This window comes from Natator depressus, chromosome 1 (assembly GCF_965152275.1).
Source record: "Natator depressus isolate rNatDep1 chromosome 1, rNatDep2.hap1, whole genome shotgun sequence".
Lineage (NCBI taxonomy): Eukaryota > Metazoa > Chordata > Testudines > Cheloniidae > Natator > Natator depressus.
This window is the reverse complement of record NC_134234.1, coordinates 20,611,030-20,630,069: the sequence shown is the minus strand read 5'-3', so window position 1 is coordinate 20,630,069 and position 19,040 is coordinate 20,611,030. Positions and strand designations below refer to the sequence as shown.

The 19,040-nt window shown below is 46.0% G+C and overlaps 1 protein-coding gene across 2 annotated transcripts in view; it reads left to right on the top strand.

The window, feature by feature from the left end:
• RAB30 (RAB30, member RAS oncogene family) overlaps positions 1–19,040 on the top strand; it is a 62,173-nt gene that overhangs the window by 31,979 nt on the left and 11,154 nt on the right. For both annotated transcript variants that reach the window (XM_074955731.1, XM_074955723.1), the window contains exons 2-3: positions 12,563–12,663; positions 14,996–15,079. In XM_074955731.1, the coding sequence (XP_074811832.1) occupies positions 12,571–12,663; positions 14,996–15,079 (177 nt within the window). In that variant the 5' untranslated portion in view covers positions 12,563–12,570. The remainder of the gene's footprint in view (positions 1–12,562; positions 12,664–14,995; positions 15,080–19,040) is intronic.

Genomic DNA, 19,040 nt, shown 5'->3' with positions numbered 1-19,040 from the left:
GACTTGTGTCCTTATTTCCCGTTCCTGTTGTTCCCACCAGATGTTTCTTCTGTACATGCAAATGCAAGAGCCTGTGATTCTCCGTGTTCCTTGTGTCAGAATGCACTTGCAATGACACCTGTGCTGATCCAGAGAGAGAATTTCCCAGAGGGCTTGTCTTGGGAAGGAGTCATTGCTGCACTTCAGGCTATGTTATAAAATGTATGTGAGTGCTGCTAATTAAGGGGTCCGGTTCTGCTCTCATTGAAGCCAATCACATAATCAGACTGAACATTTCAAAATAAAATGGCTTTTTTATTGTACAATGCACCTATGGTTCTTACAGCTGTAGCGTCTTGGCTTTTGCAGTTTCGACTTTGATTTTTGTTTCTGGAAGAAAACTTAACACACATGCATGTAATCCTCAAATAGGGCAACCTAGGAACTCTATTAAAGCCAATGTCTATTTCTCTTTGGAGAACTAAAGATGCAGGAAATCAGGCTGCATTTGGTGTCAGTGAATAAGAGGTATTCTGGCTACTCTTCAGGAGGTGCAGCTGTCTAGACACCTTGTTGTTAGCAAGATCAAATAAGGAGATAAGATGTCGTCTGGAAGAATCAGTTACAACGTCCAGAAAGGTGTTTTAAGGCAGGGATGCCTCCTTTTACCTTGCCTGTTCACTCTCCTCCTTACCAGGGGCCGCAGGTTTGTAGAAATTTTGGTGGTGCCCAGAAACTCCCCCCCTCCCCTCCCCCCCGCAAACTCCATACACGCACCAGCCTAAGGCTCTGGGAGGGAGTTTGGGTGGGGGAGGGGGTCTGGGGTTCAGGTGATTGGGGTGCACAAGGGGGTGGGGATGTAGGCTCTGGGAGGGAGTTTGGGTGCAGAAGGTGTGAGGGGTCAGACTCTGGGAGGGAGTTTGGTGGGGATGGCATCTGGGGTGCAGGCTCTGGAAGGGAATTTGGCTGCAGAAGGGGCGAGAGGTCGGGCTCTGGGAGGGAGTTTGGGTGGAGGAGGGGGTCTGGAGTGCAGGCTCTGGGAACGAGTTTGGGTGCTGGGTGCAGGCTCTGGGCAGGGGGTGGGGGTGCAGGAGGGAGTGGGGGTGCAGGCTCTGGGAGGGAGTTTGGGGAGAAAAGTAGGTTCAGGGGAGGGGTGGGAGTGCAAGAGGGAGTTAGGGGCAGAGGGGGTGCGGGGTGCAGGAGGGGGTGAGGGGTGCCGCCTTTGGGAGGGAGTTCGGGTGCCAAAGGGTGTGTTTGCGGAGGGGGTGTGGGTGCAGGCTCTGGAAATGGATGCGGGGGTTCGATGCTTACCTGGGGCACCCACTCTGGCAGCGGCTCCTAGGCGGGGCAGGCCGGGAGGTCTCCTCACGTTGCTGTCTCCAGGTACCACCCCAGTAGCTTCCCATTGGCCACAGGGGCGTTTGGGGTGGGGGCAGCGCGCAGCGGCGCAACCCCCTCATACGGGCTGCAAGGACCTGCCAGCAGCCACGTGGAACGAGCGTGCAGGAAGCCACTCAGCCCTGCTGCACTGCTGGGTGGCGGCAGGAGCCCCAGGGCTGTTTTAAATAGCCCGGGAGCGGCAGGTGGGGCCAGGGGGAGTGTGTGTGTGTGGGCGGGGGGGGAGTGGGAAACTTTGCTGGAGCCGGGCCCTTGGGACAGGAATATTCCTGGTGCCCGGGCACCACGGGCCCATAGAACTCGCCGCCCATGCTCCTTGCTGTTATTGCTAAAACTAGCCAGTAATGTTTGTCAGGCAGGCTCCAACCTACAGTCTGTGAAAAGTAACTTCTTTGGTTTAGCAGGCCTGAGAGCAAACTGATGAGCCTCAGCCAGGACCTGTTCTGTTTTTTTTGTTTTGTTTTTCTGCCACTGCTCCTGTTGCTCATTTTGAACAAATGGCATCTCACCTTAATATAGCAGCCGTGAATTTTAACCTCTCGGCCCATATAAAAAGGGCAGATTGATTGATTGCTGGTCTCCACCTGGCCATCCATTTGCTGATGCTGAATTTTTAGTCTATGACTAAAAGATCACAGTGGTGCCGCATTTTAACTGCTGTCAGAGAGTTGCAGCGGTGATGGTGAAATCTTCCCCCTGAATTACCAAAGGTCAGTGAAGTTAACTGCAAAGACCATGGCCGTCCTACTGCTCCAAGGCTGGTGTTTGTGTAACTCACTGTTCAGTGTCTGTGTCTGTCTGTCCCCGCTATGTGCCCAATTCACAGATACCTGCTACAGAGTATAGTCCTTTAGCTCCAGTTGTAGCGGGTGATGCTGTTTGTTCTGGAAGTCCCTGGCTCAGTGCCTGTTGTCATGACCAAGATGGTGGTCATGCTGTCCATCTGACTTCAGGAATCTGATGTTCTGTCTCTGGAAGACCGATACCTTCCGCATGCATTGCCTTGTGGGCCAAATTTCTCAAGGGCATAAGCTCCATTGACATAAGCTCCTTCTTCTGTGGGCTGAATTTGGCCTTATGCCAATGTTTATGGTTAGTGCTTGCTATTAGGTTCTGTTGCTGATCTTCGGAAAACCCCGTTGTACTGAGCTGGGTGCATTATCTAATTGAGACCTCCCAAAGAGAGTCTGCCATGGTCAGCTATGATGGTCCTCATCAACGCAGGAACAAACCACCTTCACTCGGAAGAGAGTCTGGAGTGTTTTTGTTGTTGTTGTTTTTTAAAGATGTGAATGCTGCCTCAAACAGCCAGCAAGACCCCAGCAGCTACTGGAGTTGAAAGGAGTATTGTAGTCAGAAAAGGAACGTCCATCTTGGAAGAGACCAGATGCGAGAACCTCAGGCAGAAGGAGGTTTTTGTTCATGTTTGGGCATGCCCGTATCCTTTTCCATCCCCTTTGTGCCATGCCTAGTAGAACTATAGCACAAAGGGGTGTCTCAGTCCAGTGTATCTTGGAGGCAGTGGACTTTGAGTAGCTCCTATGACATAGTTCCCAAACACCAATAGGGGAATGGAATCGAGAGACTGAGGAGATAACAGTAGTAAGCAATGGCCGTTTCTCTGGCTCATTTACGTGGGGCAGCAGGATAGCCCATATTCAGAAATCTACAGCTTTATAAGGGAAGTTTTACTACTTGTTGAAGAGCTGCCCACATGAAATTCTGCTGGCTTTCCACACAAGAGACATTCCAGTTAGCTCATGCTCAGATAAATTGGTTAGTCTCTAAGGTGCCACAAGTACTCCTTTTCTTTTTGCGAATACAGACTAACACGGCTGCTACTCTGAAACCATTCCAGTTAGTGTTTTTGGCTGTAGTTTTTGAAACTCTCATAATTTTTTTCCTTTGGGGAGGAGGGAACAGCTTTTGAGTAGATTAAAAGCCATTTTTGGCTGGCGTTTGGCAACACAGTTTTTCCACAATTTTAAGGTCTGTCCTTCTGACATATGGGTTGGTTTCTTAACCCTTTGCTATTCCTGTAGAATTGCTGTACAGCGTACAGCCTTGTGACTGTATTTTTGATTGTGTACTGTACATGAGTTGGGTAATCTGAAAAGTTTCACTAAAATTCCCACATTTGTGACCATCTAACCAGGGGCATCATATCCGGAGTAGGGACTGAACCCTGGATCCAAAAGCATGATCCTGTTCTCCCTGAGCTAAAAGCCAGCTCTGATAACTCAAAGGCCTTACTGACTTATGACCTTGTATATGGTCTAGCCACTAGAGGGGGACAGAGTCACACTGTGTAGGGTTACATAAATAACAGTTATTGCTGGTTCAAGACTTCTGGAAGTGCTGACTCCTGACCACTTTGCATTCTGCCACACTGAACAATAGTAGTTTACTTGTATTACTAGTAGCTGAAAGCTCATGTTGTCAGACAGTTGTAGCAGTTGGACCAAGTAACCCACCATCTGTGCAGTCTCCCTCATATAACCAGTGAAATCGTTGCATGCGAATTAGCTGTTGCCTAAGGGTGGTGATCGGTCGAGTTACCTCTGATATCGCAATGGGACTCTTGGCATGGCATAAATACATGCTGTACTCTAGCTGAAAGCCAGTAATGTTGCACAGGTGTAATTTGTAAAGTCAAAATGGCTGAGAATGTAAAAATTGGATGGTAACAGACAGTAAATCCCAGTGATGGTTGAACCTGGTGATATTCTAAACAAAAAGAGCTCTGAACCATGCTGGTAACTGTTTTGATCGCTTCACACTGACTCAACAGATATTTTAGGTTTCAGAGTGACACACAGAAGGTGACAGTCCTGGAATTTTATTATATAGATGCTAGAACGTAGAGGCTTCTGTCATGGATCAGGGGCCCATTGCACACGGCACTGTGCATAACAGTAATAACAGGAATAGTAATAATAGTGCTTTCCCTCAGTAGATCTCAAAATGCTTTACGCGGGAGGTTAGTATCGCCCCCATCTGTAAAATGGGGTTAACTGAGGCATAGAGAGAGGAAGTGACTTACCCATGGTCACTCAGCAGGTCAGTGGCAGAGCTAGGAATGGAAGCTAGGTCTCCCGAGTCCTTCTCCAGTACTCTGTCCCCTACAGACACCACACTGTCTCCCATAAATATAAATAAATGCGTTTTATTTTATATATCCGATGAAGTGAGCTGTAGCTCACGAAAGCTTATGCTCAAATAAATTGGTTAGTCTCTAAGGTGCCACAAGTACTCCTTTTCTTTTTGCGAATACAGACTAACACGGCTGTTACTCTGAAACCTATATACAAGTGCTATCAAATACATAAGTTAAAGAAACTGGTGCAGGGAAACAAGAAAATGTTTGTTCTAATCTTTCTGATAATGATATTAGGTTTTATTTGTTATAATAATGGAGAAAAATTTTCAGGTAGAAGTTAGATTCTTCCCCTCCATCCCTCACTGTATTGCTTTTATAATGTTTTTTTTTTTATATATAGGGTTTTGAAAAAGTTGGCAGTTCTCCTTAAAAAGGTTTAATAAGTTGTAAAGCAAAACATCTGTGCTCCAGAGCGGAGATTTGAGACTCCAAGTTGCTGCCTGGAACTAGTGTTGATTGAATTACATCTTCCTAAATGTAGTGGGGGTTCTAATGGAACTGCCAACACAGCATTTGACTGCTATAATAGAAGAAAAAGTGTGTGTGTATCAAGAGGAGGGTGTGCATTGCCGTATCAGCACCCATTTCTCTGCATGTCAAACGCTTCCGCACACACTTAACTTTGTTCACATGCATAGTCCTGTTGAAGCTGGGCTCCATGTAGGAGTGATTGCTGTTGTTTTTTGATACAGATACTTAAACATTCTGTGACTAGATTGTGATTGTGTTCCAACTAGAAGGTCAAATTTTGTCCTCCCAATTAGTGAGGTTTTCTGTAGTCAATACATATAGTCTACAGTGTATTATTATAAACCCTTGAAGTCCCTTCTGATCCTATGGTTCTGTGATTCTAATATTGGACAGATATAATGTAAATGTGCGTCTATAACCTTTTAATTTATATTGTCTATCTGTTTAGCTGTGCTGTATTGTTCAGCCCTTTGTCAGTGGTGGGGGATGTTTAATAAAATTACTTACCCATGACATTTCTGTCAATAGGACCTCTTAATACTATTTAACGGACTCTGAAGAGTGATATTTATCTTTTTCCTGCCGTTTGCCTGGCAGTGCCTCCCTCCTCTTGTAGGCTGTGCACCATCACCACCCTCTTTCAGATCTCCCTTCATAATTCACTATCTCTGTGCTACAGCTGTGCCATCTACTCTACTCCAGCACCTAATCATCTAAAAGCCAATGTTACAAAAAGGCACTAAATAAAATAAAACAGCTAGTATGATTGGCTGGGCCCACAAGGAACAGCCCTCCTCAAAGCTGTGACAAAGCGGCCTTTGGCAGGACACTACTGAGAGTATCAATTCAGGACAAATTGCTTAGAGCAGGGCAGTCTTTCACTACTAGGACACACCAAACCAGCCAAACAGAGAGGACTGCGGTTTTACCCCACTGGCTAACCAGAAGTCATACAAGCAATTCCTTCAGACACTCCAGTTTCCCAGTATCACCACCAGCACCACTCCTTATGGGGATGAATGGTTATGAAAACCAATACCTCAGTAAAAGAAAAAAGGTTCTCCTGATCCCAAAGGACTAAGCCCCAGATCCAGGTCAATATACAAGTCAGATCTTACCCACAAATTACGCTGTTGCCAATTATTTAGAATCTAAAATCTAAAGGTTTATTAATAAAAAGAGAAATATAGACAACAGTGAAAATTGGTTAAATGGAATCAAATACATACAAGAATTGCAAAGTTCTTAGTTCAGGTTTGTTTCAGGCTTGATGGGATTACTGCTGATTTAAACCAGTCAAGTCTCTAGAGTATAAACATCCCATCTTGGATGGGTTGTTCAGTCCTTTGTTCAGAGCTTCAGTTTCAAGCACAGTTCCTCCAGAGGTCAGAAGCAGGATTGAAGACAAAATGGGGACGTCCCCCGGGGCATCTATATAGTTTCTCCCATGTGGAAGATCACCATTGTTCTTACTGTGGAAAATCACAGGAGCAAGATGGCGTTTGGAGTCACATGGGCAAGTCACATGTCCATGCATGACTCACTTTGCAGGTAGAGCAGCCACTGCTCACATGCTACCTTGAACATTCCCAGGAAAGCTCCTCAGATGTGGATTGGAGTCTCCCACGGTCCACTGTCAGTTAAGTGATTCTTGATTGGGCACTTAATCTGAAAAATCCTTTCTCAAGAAGCTGACCAAATGCTTCATTAATGCTACTTAAAATCAAACACATTGAGATACAAGTACATAGCCAATATTTATAACTTCAAATACAAAAATGATACACGCATACAGACAGCATAATCTTAAGCAGCGAATTACAACCTTTTCATAGACACCTCACTTGACCTCCATTGTACAAGATTTGGTGCAACTATAGGACCTTGGTTGCAACAATGATCTGTACAGTCACAGTTCATGTCAGTAACGTCACAAAAGCTCAGTATTCCCTTCCTTTTGTTTTCCAGTGCATTTAGCGCTCTCTCCTGCAATCCCTTTACCCATCCTGGAGATGGATCTATAGTTCTTGTTGTTATGTTGTCTAAGGCACCCCGATCCAGCAGAGTGATCCATGCATGTTGATTCTTAAGCCTAGGTTGAATCCTATGGATTTTAATTATTCTCTATGTTGGCAGATCCCTCTGCAGGATCAGGGCGTAGTTTTTGGGACCCAGATCTCTAGCAGTTGAAATATTATACATTTTTTGATTGAGGCCCATGGGAATTTTGCTATTGAAGTTCTTTAGGACAGAGACCTATTTTATTGTCTTGTCTTAAAGCTCTGAGAACATTGTTATTGAGGACAAGTTCATTGTTATTGAGGACACTTTTTGTCTTGATTCCTGGGGAAAAGCTTATTGCCTGATCTCCAGAGTGTGTAAAAGGGTAGCTTAGGGTAACTCCTCTTCCGGCTGATCTGAGAAATGCCTGGCCTTTGAACCTTGGTATTCTCTTGAGGCTTCCTTGGGAAGAGTAGTGGGTGCAAATCATTGCCAGTGTACATGCTTACACCAGGTCTGAATTTGGCCTCAAATATAAACCCTGCCCCAAGCAGAGTTGCTGTACCTCAGAGAGGGAGAAGAGCCAGAGGCTCCATGACGTCTATTTGGGACCCTACCCTTGCTTATCTATTTTGCATGGGAGGTGCTCAGGTACTACAAAGATCAAAAATTGGTGTTACCATAAAACTCTAGGATAGGAAGATAATGTGAAAAGCCCATGGGGCAAATATGTGAGTGTGAGGGCATGTCATGCTTGCAACGTCACTCCTTTTAAAACGAGAACTCAATTGCCCAAAGCAATTAACATTTCCCAGCTGGCTTTTGAATTGTTACCCTGAACTTACGGTGCTTGTTCTGTTACCCTGAGTGACTGCACATTGTATGTTCAGTCGTCAGGATGTCAAAGATGAGGAGGAATCTTCTGTCTGCACTGCTCTTCCATGTGTCTGTTTGGATGCGAAGAGCAGATAAAAGAAACTATCCAGGCTGTAGGAAGCACAATGGAAAACTACTAGAGTGGGAAACCAGACTCAGCTTGGGAGAACTAGTATGTGAAGTGAGTCAGATTCAGGGAGAATAAAACTCACTTGGAAAGAAACTAAATAAAACTGGAAATTAAATCCCCTGGGGAATAAATCCCAGGGCACTTACATACTGCAGATAAATTCTTTGCCCATAGCACATGCCGAACAAAATACTAACCCAGAAAAATATCTTAATCATCCACAAACTCTGCTGTGCCTCATGCAGACTATGCAGGGGGGGGGGAAGAGGAGATTCTGCTGACTTTACTCCCATGAATAAGTCCCACTGAGGTTCCTGGCAACAGTACCAAGCACAGAACTTCCCACAGGAGGTGGGCAGTAGGTCTCTGTCAGAAGGGAGCAGTCTGGGGGGCAAGCACACCATGCTATCCCACTAATATGTTTTGGAGATGATAGAGCTGCCTGTGGCCCCATTGTGCTGGGGTACCCCCTTTAAAATATTTCTTTGGAAAGTGGAGGATCTGGTTTGGAGAGGGTGCATGGAGGGTGTTGGGAAGAGATGCATGCACTGGGACTTAAAGCAAGGAGGCCCATAGATTTCCCCCGCCCTCTTTCCCCCCTAGGCATTCCCCTACACCCAACCAGCAGCCTGACCCCCTTGGTCCATGAGCCCCTACACACACACACTCCAAATTTCAGTGAGTGGTGTTGAGACTTGGTGCATGGGGTCCTAGTGCCACTCATGTCTGGCTAGGTCCAAAAGTGATTGGATCATGTCCAAGTGGTACCTCTGCTCCCAGCTTCATGGCTCTGGCTATCTGTAGATAACCCAAGGGTCCAAATGTGCTTCTCTGGGAAGAAATAAAGTCTCTCTCTCTCTCTCTCTGATTTGTGGGGCTTTTTTCTTCCCTTTGTGCCTCTTCTGGATTTCACTATGGGTGAGTGTGATCCAACTCCTACTTATTAATTTTAAGTAATAATGCTTAGCAGATCACAAGTGAATAATGAGGAGTTATGTTACTCTGAATCAGTATTTTTTTAGTTACTAAGTGCCGTGTCAAAGTTCCTTTGAGATCCACTATTCCCTGGCCAGTGAGAACAGCAATTATAGTGGTTAAAATACACTTGCTCGGTTAAGAGAGAAAGAGGAAAGAAAAGTTTATTAATATGCGACTGAGTCATCCGAAAAAGTCCCTTGGCTAAAAGTTGCAGAAGCAAGAAAACTTTATAAGAGTAATGTAACTTTTTGATTAGTCCAGTGCTGACAGTTTTAGGATCTGTGCACTGTGTTTATATATAATACCAAGAGTTCATAATCGAAGGCCCCAGTCCTTCAAGGAGCTCTGTGCAGGTGAAACCCCACACCATGGGGACCCCACTGACTTCAGTGAGATTTGGTGCAGAGGTCTGCATTCAGAGCTCATTGAAGGTTGTGGGGGTTGGGATTACTTAAGGCCTTGCCTAGGCACAAAAGCTGCTGTACTACTTTAACTAGTTCAGTATCGTGAAAATGGTACAACTTCCCTAGTGTGGCTGCAGCTATTCTGCTATAAAGTTGCTTCGACTGGTATTGCTTACACCTGTAAGGGAACAGGATTAAGCTATACCAGTATTTTACCTCAGTATAACTGTGTCCACACTAGGGGTTGTACGAGTATAACTATTCTGGTAAATCATACTCGTAACCAACATAGTTATACGGTACAAAACTATGTATAGACCAGGCCTAAGTGAGTTAAGAGTACAAATCCCATTGACTTGTTTTCTTAATAAAACTTGTGCTCCTAACTCATTGAGGCACTTTAGAAAATTCCACCTAGGGCCTAAAAGTTAGTCAAGCTGAATTCAGGACACACTGGGAAACCTAGAGGTGCCCTTCTGAGTTTTATAAGTGGGAAATGAATGAAGAGAGAAATGGTTTGATAAACTGGGAGAAGGCCAAGATTTTTAACTCCTCACGTTTTGCTCAACCCATTTTATTTTTTCTGTATTTCTTGCTTGTTCCATCCTTGCTTATTCACACCCTTTATGTTTAGTTTTAGTTCTGGTATTTAATTTCTTTGTTTTGTTTGTTTATGGCTTTGGCAACTGGCTTGTCGTCTTGTTTCAGTTTTGGGTCATTATCTCATACGATTAGTCCTGGAGTCTAACAAAGAGGATCAGACATAACTCTAGGGTATTTCTGAGCTGTTGAGCATTCATAAATGTAAACACGAGAAAGCTACAAACAAGTTTAAGTTTCCTGAGATGTTAAGTTTGAATGTTGGATGGGTTCAGGGAACTGGCAATGGGAGTCAGATGGGCCTGGGTGAAAGTATATCCCAGGTTTTGAAGGACCACAGGGATCTCTGGTCCAGAACCAGTGCTAAGGAAGTTTTTACTGGTCCGAAAAGAACTTGCGTTGGTTGACCAAAGTTTTCTACCTTTGGCAAGTCGTGAAGCATGAAACATTTTAACAGTGGTGTCACTCATTTAATTTTAAGAGGGATGTCAGTTTTTCTTGGTTTTGTTGCTGTTTGTGACAGGGTCTGCTTACCCTGCACTAGGCCAGACAGGGTTAAGCCCATACTATTGACAGCGGAAGTCCCGCTTCCCAGGCAGGACTGGGCCTGCTCCAAATGCTCTAGCAGTATAAAGGGAGGGAGCCCAGCTCATTCTGGGCTGGAGGCTGCAGGGGAAGGACCTGTCTGGGAAGCTCCTGCGGAGGACCAGCCACAGCCCCTGACTGTGCTGGGAACCAGAGCCTCCCTGGGCCTGCCTGTGACCAGACCCCTGTGACTGGCACAACTGACCATGGAGAATCCGAAGCCTCGTGGGAGACATCAACGTGGATACTGATAGGAAGTGACCCAGGGAGGGTGACGGAATGGTACCTCCCACCTGGGAAACCTCAGCGTGTTTTGGTGGGATACCCTGCACCACTAATGAGTGGCAAATTGCTCTGCCATTGTTAGGGCCCTGAGTCGGGGCCTGATGAAGTCGGGTGGGCCCGGGCCCCCCTACCGGGGCCACCACACCCCTTGGTGGGTGCGCCCCGCCCCCCCATTGAACTCTGGCTGCTAGGCCACGCTGCCCTGCACCCCATACTGCATTTGTTTTTTGACTCAGCCCCTCCTCTGGCCATATACAAGCGTTTCTATTTCTACCTGCATAATGTTTCTAATAGTCAAGCTCTTCCACCTGTCCAGATTCCCAAGATTCTTGTTCAGACCTTCATCTCATGCCTTGATTGCTGTAATGTCCTCTTCTGCTGCCTTGATGCCGACCATGTTGTCCACTGAAAAAGTAGGGGCAAGAATCCTCTTCCTGTCTCATTACTCTGGCCACATCACCCTCCTGTTTGCATCCCTCCACTGGTTCCTCCTCCCACCAGATACCATTTAAGGATGCTTATAAGGCCTCTCCCTATTTGGCCAATGCAGTGTCTGCTCTACTAGCTTATTAGGCTATCAGCGTTGCCTTCCCCTTGCCAGTGAGGGCCGTCTTGATTGTTGGCTTCTCTGCTGATTCCCACTGTCCCCTGTGCCTGGGGAAACTCCCTGACAAACATAAGAAGCCTTCCGTCCTATCCTGTTTTTAAAACCCTCTTTTAAAATGTTTCCCCAGCCATAGTGCCACCAAGTTGCTACCTTCTGGAATTACTTAGGCAGGTTATGAGCTAAGATTTTGACTTTATGCCAAACCGTGTTCATTTTATTGTGAGGTCATTTTCCTATTTACTAATTCTCCCCCCCCTCCCCCCCCCGCCGCCACATTCTCCCAGTTTTTTTTCCATTTCATCCACTTGTTACATCCTGCCAGACGCAGATAATGCACTCCATGGGGCAGGGACACCTCCTGTGCCATTGGTCTGCACAGCGCCTAGCACAGTGGGGCCCAGTTATCAGAATATGAACATTAACATGTTCTCTTTAGAAAGAGAAAATTAGTGGCTTAGTCCAAACCAGATGCATTGGGAGCAAAATGTTTAATGAAACCTAGGACCTGTTTCTCCAAGGCTTATGACGTAGTACATATAAGGCTCCTTATGGAAACTGAGCAAGGCAGACTCGTAAACCAGCATTTGTAATTCAGTCCAGTTGGCAGCCTGAACACTGAGGACCTCATTGAATGGAGTTAAAGTCCACACTCAGTCATCTTTTTACAACAGATTTTTTTTTTTTTTTTGCCAGGCAGGATGGCAAAGGTTGAATTGGCTCTGCCGGCTTGTGGTCAGGTTTGTGGGCATGCAAAAGGCCTCTGTGTCAGGAAGGTAGGAGTTCTCTCACCTTTGTAAGTGCAATTCCCTTATCTTATAAGCAGTGCAAACTCTGTAATGACCTTTGTCCTGAGTATTTGGAGGAGTAAAGTTCAGCAGTAACTAAACTGATCCCAAAGGTGAGTACTGGTTTCCCTGTTGCAAAGGAATCTGAAAAACGCATTGATTTGTTAGTGGTGCCCTGCAGAAATATCACATGCCGGGCTCCTGAGAGTAAAGCGACAATGCAGAGCTAACACTCTTACCAGCTGGTTGAACCTCAGCTGATGCTTCCCCTTTGGCTTATTTATATTTCTCTTTCCCTTGCAGCTGTGTAAATGAGTATGGAAGATTATGATTTTCTGTTCAAAATTGTTTTAATTGGCAACGCTGGCGTGGGGAAAACCTGCTTAGTCCGACGCTTCACTCAGGTAGGATGTTTCTTCTCTTAATGGGGAAAATGCTTCTATGCATATTGGGGAAGTTTTTGGTTCGTGTGTGTAAATCCATTTGAACGAGTAGCTGTCTCTAAAATAGCTTGGAATCTGTAGCTATGAACTGAGGTGCACGCCCACAACGCAGATCAGCTAAAGCACTTTGTTGTGATATCAACATCCCCAGCATAAGTCCTAGTGCTGTAAGTGTACCTGCAAAGGGTGATGTCCTGCAAAACTAGCCCCCTTGTTGGCAGATCTAGCTGAGAGAAAAACGAGGAGACTATAGATGGGCATGATTTTGATGGGATCTGGATCAGGCCTGAATGGGTCACAGAGACTGAAGTACCCTCTTGCTGCATCCTGTCCCTCTTCTACCCTGAACCCTGCAGAGGGCTGGGAAGCTTTTAAAGCTGCTGGAAACTGCTATCTGGATAGAGAAATTCAATGTCTGGGGTTGTCAATGCAGCACCTTCCATCACACTCCCTTTAAAAATTAGGCTTTGCAAGCGTTATAAAGGCCATTTAATGATGACTTAAAAAGACGGGGGAATGAGACCATATGTTGCTCAGCAAACCTCTCAACCTCCTGCTTTTGTTTTCTTCTGTGACCCATACAGCTAAATCCTTAAAATAGAAATGGGGGTTGGGCAAGTCCCTGCTTGCCTTGCAGAAAATTAAACAATTACAAGTGTTGGGCACTTTTCTGTGCAATGATACTGGGGAAAAGGAGGAGCAGGATTTCTGTAACCGAGGTAAAGGGGAAGTTTGCATGATACTGTATGTAACACAAGTTATGGTTTCTGGGCAAGTTTCACCTTAAAGTCTCAGCACTTTTTCTCTGTGATTGGTTTTAAAAACAAGCCTCTGGAAATCTTAAAACTCACTCTTTTCCTCCCACTCCAGCAGCAAGCAAATAGCTGGCAGCACTAGAGCTAAACCCAAGGGGCTAAACTGTAAAATCGGCAGCCAGTTCTGCTGCTTTCCGAGCTTTGGCTTGCTGCTACTGGTAGCAGAGGCAGATATGGCCAGAAATCAATGTGGCTTTGTGTAGGTCTACAGGCCTGGAAACCAATAATTGAAAAGCTATTATTATTTTATTGTTGCTTGGGTCCCTCTATTTAACTATACCAAGATATAATACTACCACGAAACGTAAGTTGAAGCCTCTTGACGTTGCTACTGTCAAGATAGCAGCTGACTGTCGATTTGCTCACAGAAACCTTTGTACAAGAATGTGAGAGGATTGCTTGGAAAGTGGCTTTCACAGAGTTACACAACAGTGTTGGGGAAATGGAAAGCTGTGATGACAAAATGTTTTCTTCCAATGAATGTTCCTAAAGCTTTTGCCACCACTCACTCCTAGGAACTGAGAAATTTGACATAGTGAATCAGCTAAATGGCCAATCTAGTCCAGTGCCCTGTCTCTGACATCAGTCAATACCAGATGCTTCAGAGAAGGGTATAAACATCTGTAGTTCTTTTTTCTTTACTTCCTCCTCTTTCTCGATCCCCCCTTTCCTCTTGTTTGCCCTCCCCATCCCTGCCTCACAAGTCCAGTTGTCACATTCCTTACTCTATGGAAAACAACTGGAGTTGAACTGGAGAGACCTTTGTACAACAAGAGACATGATCAGTTGTTCTTTTGTCCCAGGTAACGTAAGAGTTGATTTTGCTGCCACTCCAAGCATTGGATTCCCAGTGCAATCAATTGGAGCTTTGTATATGGAGTGGGTGGAGAGTCCAGTCCTCCATCAGCTAGGGCAGCAGAATAATTGATTGCATTTCCTGTGGTACAGAGATCTCTATGAATTCATAGATCATAGATTCTAAGGCTAGACTGACCTTCTGTGTAGCATGGGCCATAGCGCTTCCCCAAAATAATTCCTTCAGCGTGTCTTTAAAAAAACCCATCCAATCTTGATTTAAAAACTGCCAATGATGGACAATCCACAGCAACCCTTGATTATATTGTTCCAGTGGTAATTACCCTCATTGTTAAAAAGTTGCACAATATTTTCAGTTTGAATTTGTCTAGCTTCAACTTCCAGCCATTGGACTGTGTTAGGCCTTTCTTTGCTAGACTGAAGAGCCCATTATTAAATATTTATCCCCCATGTGGGTACTTATGGACTGTGATCAAATCACCCTAAATTGACTCCATCTATTGATACTTCTCTCTGATGGGAAAACAACTGTTTTGCGGAGAGGGGAGTAGAATTAGAGGAAGCAGGATGGGACAAAAGCCTGGAGGGGATTCATCGGCAGGCGAAATCTTCTTTCTCATCTTACCGCTGAATCTGCTTTAACCAAACTGCTTTCTTTGTAGGGGCTTTTCCCACCAGGTCAAGGAGCCACTATCGGAGTTGACTTTATGATTAAGACTGTGGAGATAAATGGTGAAAAAGTGAAGGTAGGAAACTACCAACTTGCTTTGTTGTGTTCAGGAGCGGATTTACCATGAAACAAATCATGCAGTGGCACGGGGCCCCAAAATGCAAAACAAATCTCATCTGACACCCTGCACCGAGTCCTGGCCCCGGTGACACAGCAGGGCTCAGGCAGGCTGCCTGCATGCCATGGCCGGTGGCCCCACACTACTCCCGGAAGCGGCCAGCTGCTGGCACATCTCTACACACCCCTGGTAGGGGGGAGGCAGCTCTGTGTGCTGCCCCCTCGGGCAGTGCATGGAGACCCGCTGCCTCCTCCCCCAAAGGGAGTGAAGAGACGTGCCAGCAGCAAGGCTAAGGCGGCTCCCTGCCCACCCCGCTTCCTTCCTGGGAGTGGCACATCGCAGAGGAAGCGGCTGGCATATCCCTGCGGCCCCTGGGGGAGGTGTGTCTCTGCGTGCTGACCCCGCCCCAAGCACCAACTCTGCACCTCCCATTGGCCGGGAACTGCGGCCAATGGGAGCTGCAGGAGCAACATCTGCGGGCAGTGGCATGCGGCGACCCCCTGGCCCTCCCCGCCTAGGAGCCGCTGCCAGCGGGCTGAGTATACCAGTCACCTTTGGGAGCTGCGCTGCCTGAGGTAAGCACTGCCCCCCTCTCGCACCCCAGCCTCCTGCCCCAGCTCAGAGCCTGCACTCAAACTCCCTTCCAGAGCCCAACCCCTGCACCCCCTCCTGCACCCCAACCCTCTACCCCAATCAAGGTACCTCACTTTTTCATTTACTTCCCATTACTTCTAATATAGGAGGGGGATGAAGGAAAAAAAGAATGAAAAATTGGGGGGGGGGCAAGGGAGATAAGAGAGAATGTTCTTTTTCTTGGCTGGGTCCCAAGGGGGGGCCCCCAAAAATGAAGCTGTGCACAGGGCCCCCCTAACTCTAAATCTGCCACTGGTTGTGCTACTGTCTAGGTTTAGGTGAACTAGTATTAATTTTTCTCTTTGTAATCTGTGATGGAAGCAATTGTCGGGTGTTTGAAGCTCTGTGATGACATATAGGAGAGAGAGAGCATGCTTGTAGCCTTATTGCCTGGAAAAGTCTGGACTCTTGAGTCCTATTCCCGGCTCTGAATTGTTTAGACCTTGGGCATATCATTTCAGTGCTGTGCCTCTGTTCATCTGTGAGGATAATAATAGTCTACCTTTGAAGAAGGGTGTTGCAAAACTCAATCCATATTTGTACAGCGCTTGCGTATTAGGGTTTATGGATGTGCAAAGAACTATTTCAGTTCAACCTCCATTTACTGAACTCCTGTTAATTCGGATGTGGTATGCTCTCTCCTCCGCCAGCTGTAGTCATTGCAGCTCTGTCCCTACAGAGCTCCTAAGGCTCACTGGTGTAGACCTGCAGGCTTGTGGAGTTCTGCAGGACTGAAGGGCCCTAGAAATACCTCCAATTTTGGTTGAGCTGGCTGGCCTTGGAGAAACTGGATGACTCTAGTGTGACAAGGTGGGTGGGAAGTGTGGTGATCCGTGCATTCAATGCTGTGAAAGTTTCAGTTGACCCCTGAAGTTTTCCTAGAGTTCAATTCCCTGCTATACTAGTACAAGCTCACAGATGGAAATGAAAAAATAGTTGATTTCTCTTCTCTCCCTTCTGGTATTCTAGTGGGTACTCAGATGAGAGAGCCAAGGTGGTGCAAATTACTTGCTGTGTGGATTAAACACACAAGGCAATATTTTCAAATGTAGGTGCCTGAAGTCGGGTACCTAAATCTATTTAGATGATGAAAAGTGGCCTGATTTTTATCAGATATTCTGAGAACCTGCAGCTCCCTTGGGGTCCTCAGGTCATCTGAGAAAATCAGGCTATAGTTTGCCTAAATAGGGATTTAGGCACCTAATGATTGACTTTTTTTAATTATAGGAGTGTCTAGAGTCCCCAGCCACATTGTGCTAGGGCTTGTACAAATCTGTAGTAAGAGACTGTCCCTGCTATAGGAGCTTACAATCACTGCAGACAAAGGGTGAGAGAAAGGAAGTAGTATTGTATTATCTCCATTTTATAAACTGGGAAAGGAATTGCAAAAAGACTAAATGACTTTGCCCAAGGTCACACAGTCAGTCTGTGGCAGAGCTGGGATTTGAGCCCGGACCCCTGAAGACCACAAGACCATCAGCCACAAGACCATCCTTCCTTCCTTAGTTTGAAAAGTTTTTGCCTTGATGTCCTGTCTGCTCTCTAGAGGGATTACAGTTCTCATGGCACATTTTAGAAAGAGGAAGGGCATTTTACCACACACCACCTACCATGCAGAGGTGTCTTCATTCCTACCCTCAAACTATGGGTGGCTGCAGGCCAGTGGTGGTCTATATGTATAATTTGTGATTTGGGTTCTTCATAGGGGTGCTGTATACATGTACATTCATCCTCTTAGAGAGAGACAGAATTCATGAGTGGGGCTGAATAGATTCTTTGCTCATATAAGGTGAAGGAAAAAATGGAAATCCACAGGAGCATCGATCAGAAAAATCAATTGATATACTTGGGGAAGGGGCATCAGGCAGCTCTTACTCATGTAGCTTGTACTTCGGTGTCAATAAGCCCAGCATGCACTGACCTTGGCTGCATTAGAAGGGACATAACCTTTATGGCAAGATAACATATGGGAAGGAGTTGTTTGCAGACCACACAGAAAGAGGGGGTTTTCTTCCACTTTAATTCTCCCAAGGACAATTCCATGCCAAAATTTTCTTAAAGTGGGAGTCTAATGTTAGGCTGCTAATGCAATATTTAGGCATCTAAATAAATGCCCTGCTTGGAATAGAAATGCTGGCTGCTTAGCTCTCTTGAAAATCATACCACTTATGGATGCAGGAGCCTAGTTTTAGGCAACAGATTTTGAAAATCTTGGGCCCATTCTTCTCTAACTTGGGAGTTTTCTGTTTCTCTCTTCCAACTTCTTTTCTTTCAGAGAAAGTCACTCTGAAGGTTGTCAGTGAGGTGCTCGTGCAAACCTGTATCTTGGGGAGGTTCTTTAGTAAATACTAGGCAGCTGATGATAGCAAAATATGATCTGAGCACAGGCTTGAGAACCAGCAATTTCCAGAGTGCTAATTCTGGCCTTGGTGACACCCCCATTTTGTGGCCTTGATCAAGTGACTGTCCCTTTCTGTCTCCATTTTTCTATCCTTAAATGGGGATAACATTTACTTACCATAACAAGTGCGTTACCACCAGGATTAACTCAATGTTGTGCACAGTGCTTTGAAGCTAGGGAGGGAGCAACAGGAGAGAAAGCATTACGTACTAAGGTCTTGCCTGCATTTGGGATTTTTGCACCCTGGGTTAAGTGACACTGACACAATCCTTGCTTTATACCAGTTTGGCACACTGTTGCAAAAATCCTTTAATGGTAGCCCTAAGTAGCCACCATTGTACAGTGCAGAAGGCTTATAGGCCGAGAATCTTTACAAAGCAGACACAGCCCTGTCTATCCAGATAGGGTCACCTGAAACATTTGAATGTGTGCGTGTGGTATATGAGAGAGAGAGAGAGAGAGAGAGAGAGAGCGTGCTATCTATCTATCTAATCAATCAACCCTTATTTCAAGCAGCCTACAATTAGATAGGGTTGTATTATATTTAGCAGTGCTATTGACAGGTGACATTTAGGAGTGAAGAATTTTCATGTTCATTCTCTATATCAGTGGTTCTCGACCTAAGGCCACCGCTTGTTCAGGGAAAGCCCCTGGCAGGCCAGGCCGGTTTGTTTACCTACTGCATCCACAGGTTCGGCCGATTTGCAGCTCCCACTGGCCGCGGTTCGCCGCTGCAGGAAGCGGCCCGGGCTCAGGGATGTGCTGGCCGCCCTTCCTGCAGCCCCCATTGGCCTGGCACGGTGAACCGCGGCCAGTGGGAGCCGCGATTAGCTGAACCCGCGGACGCGGCAGGTAAACAAATCGGCCCGGCCCGCCAGGGGCTTT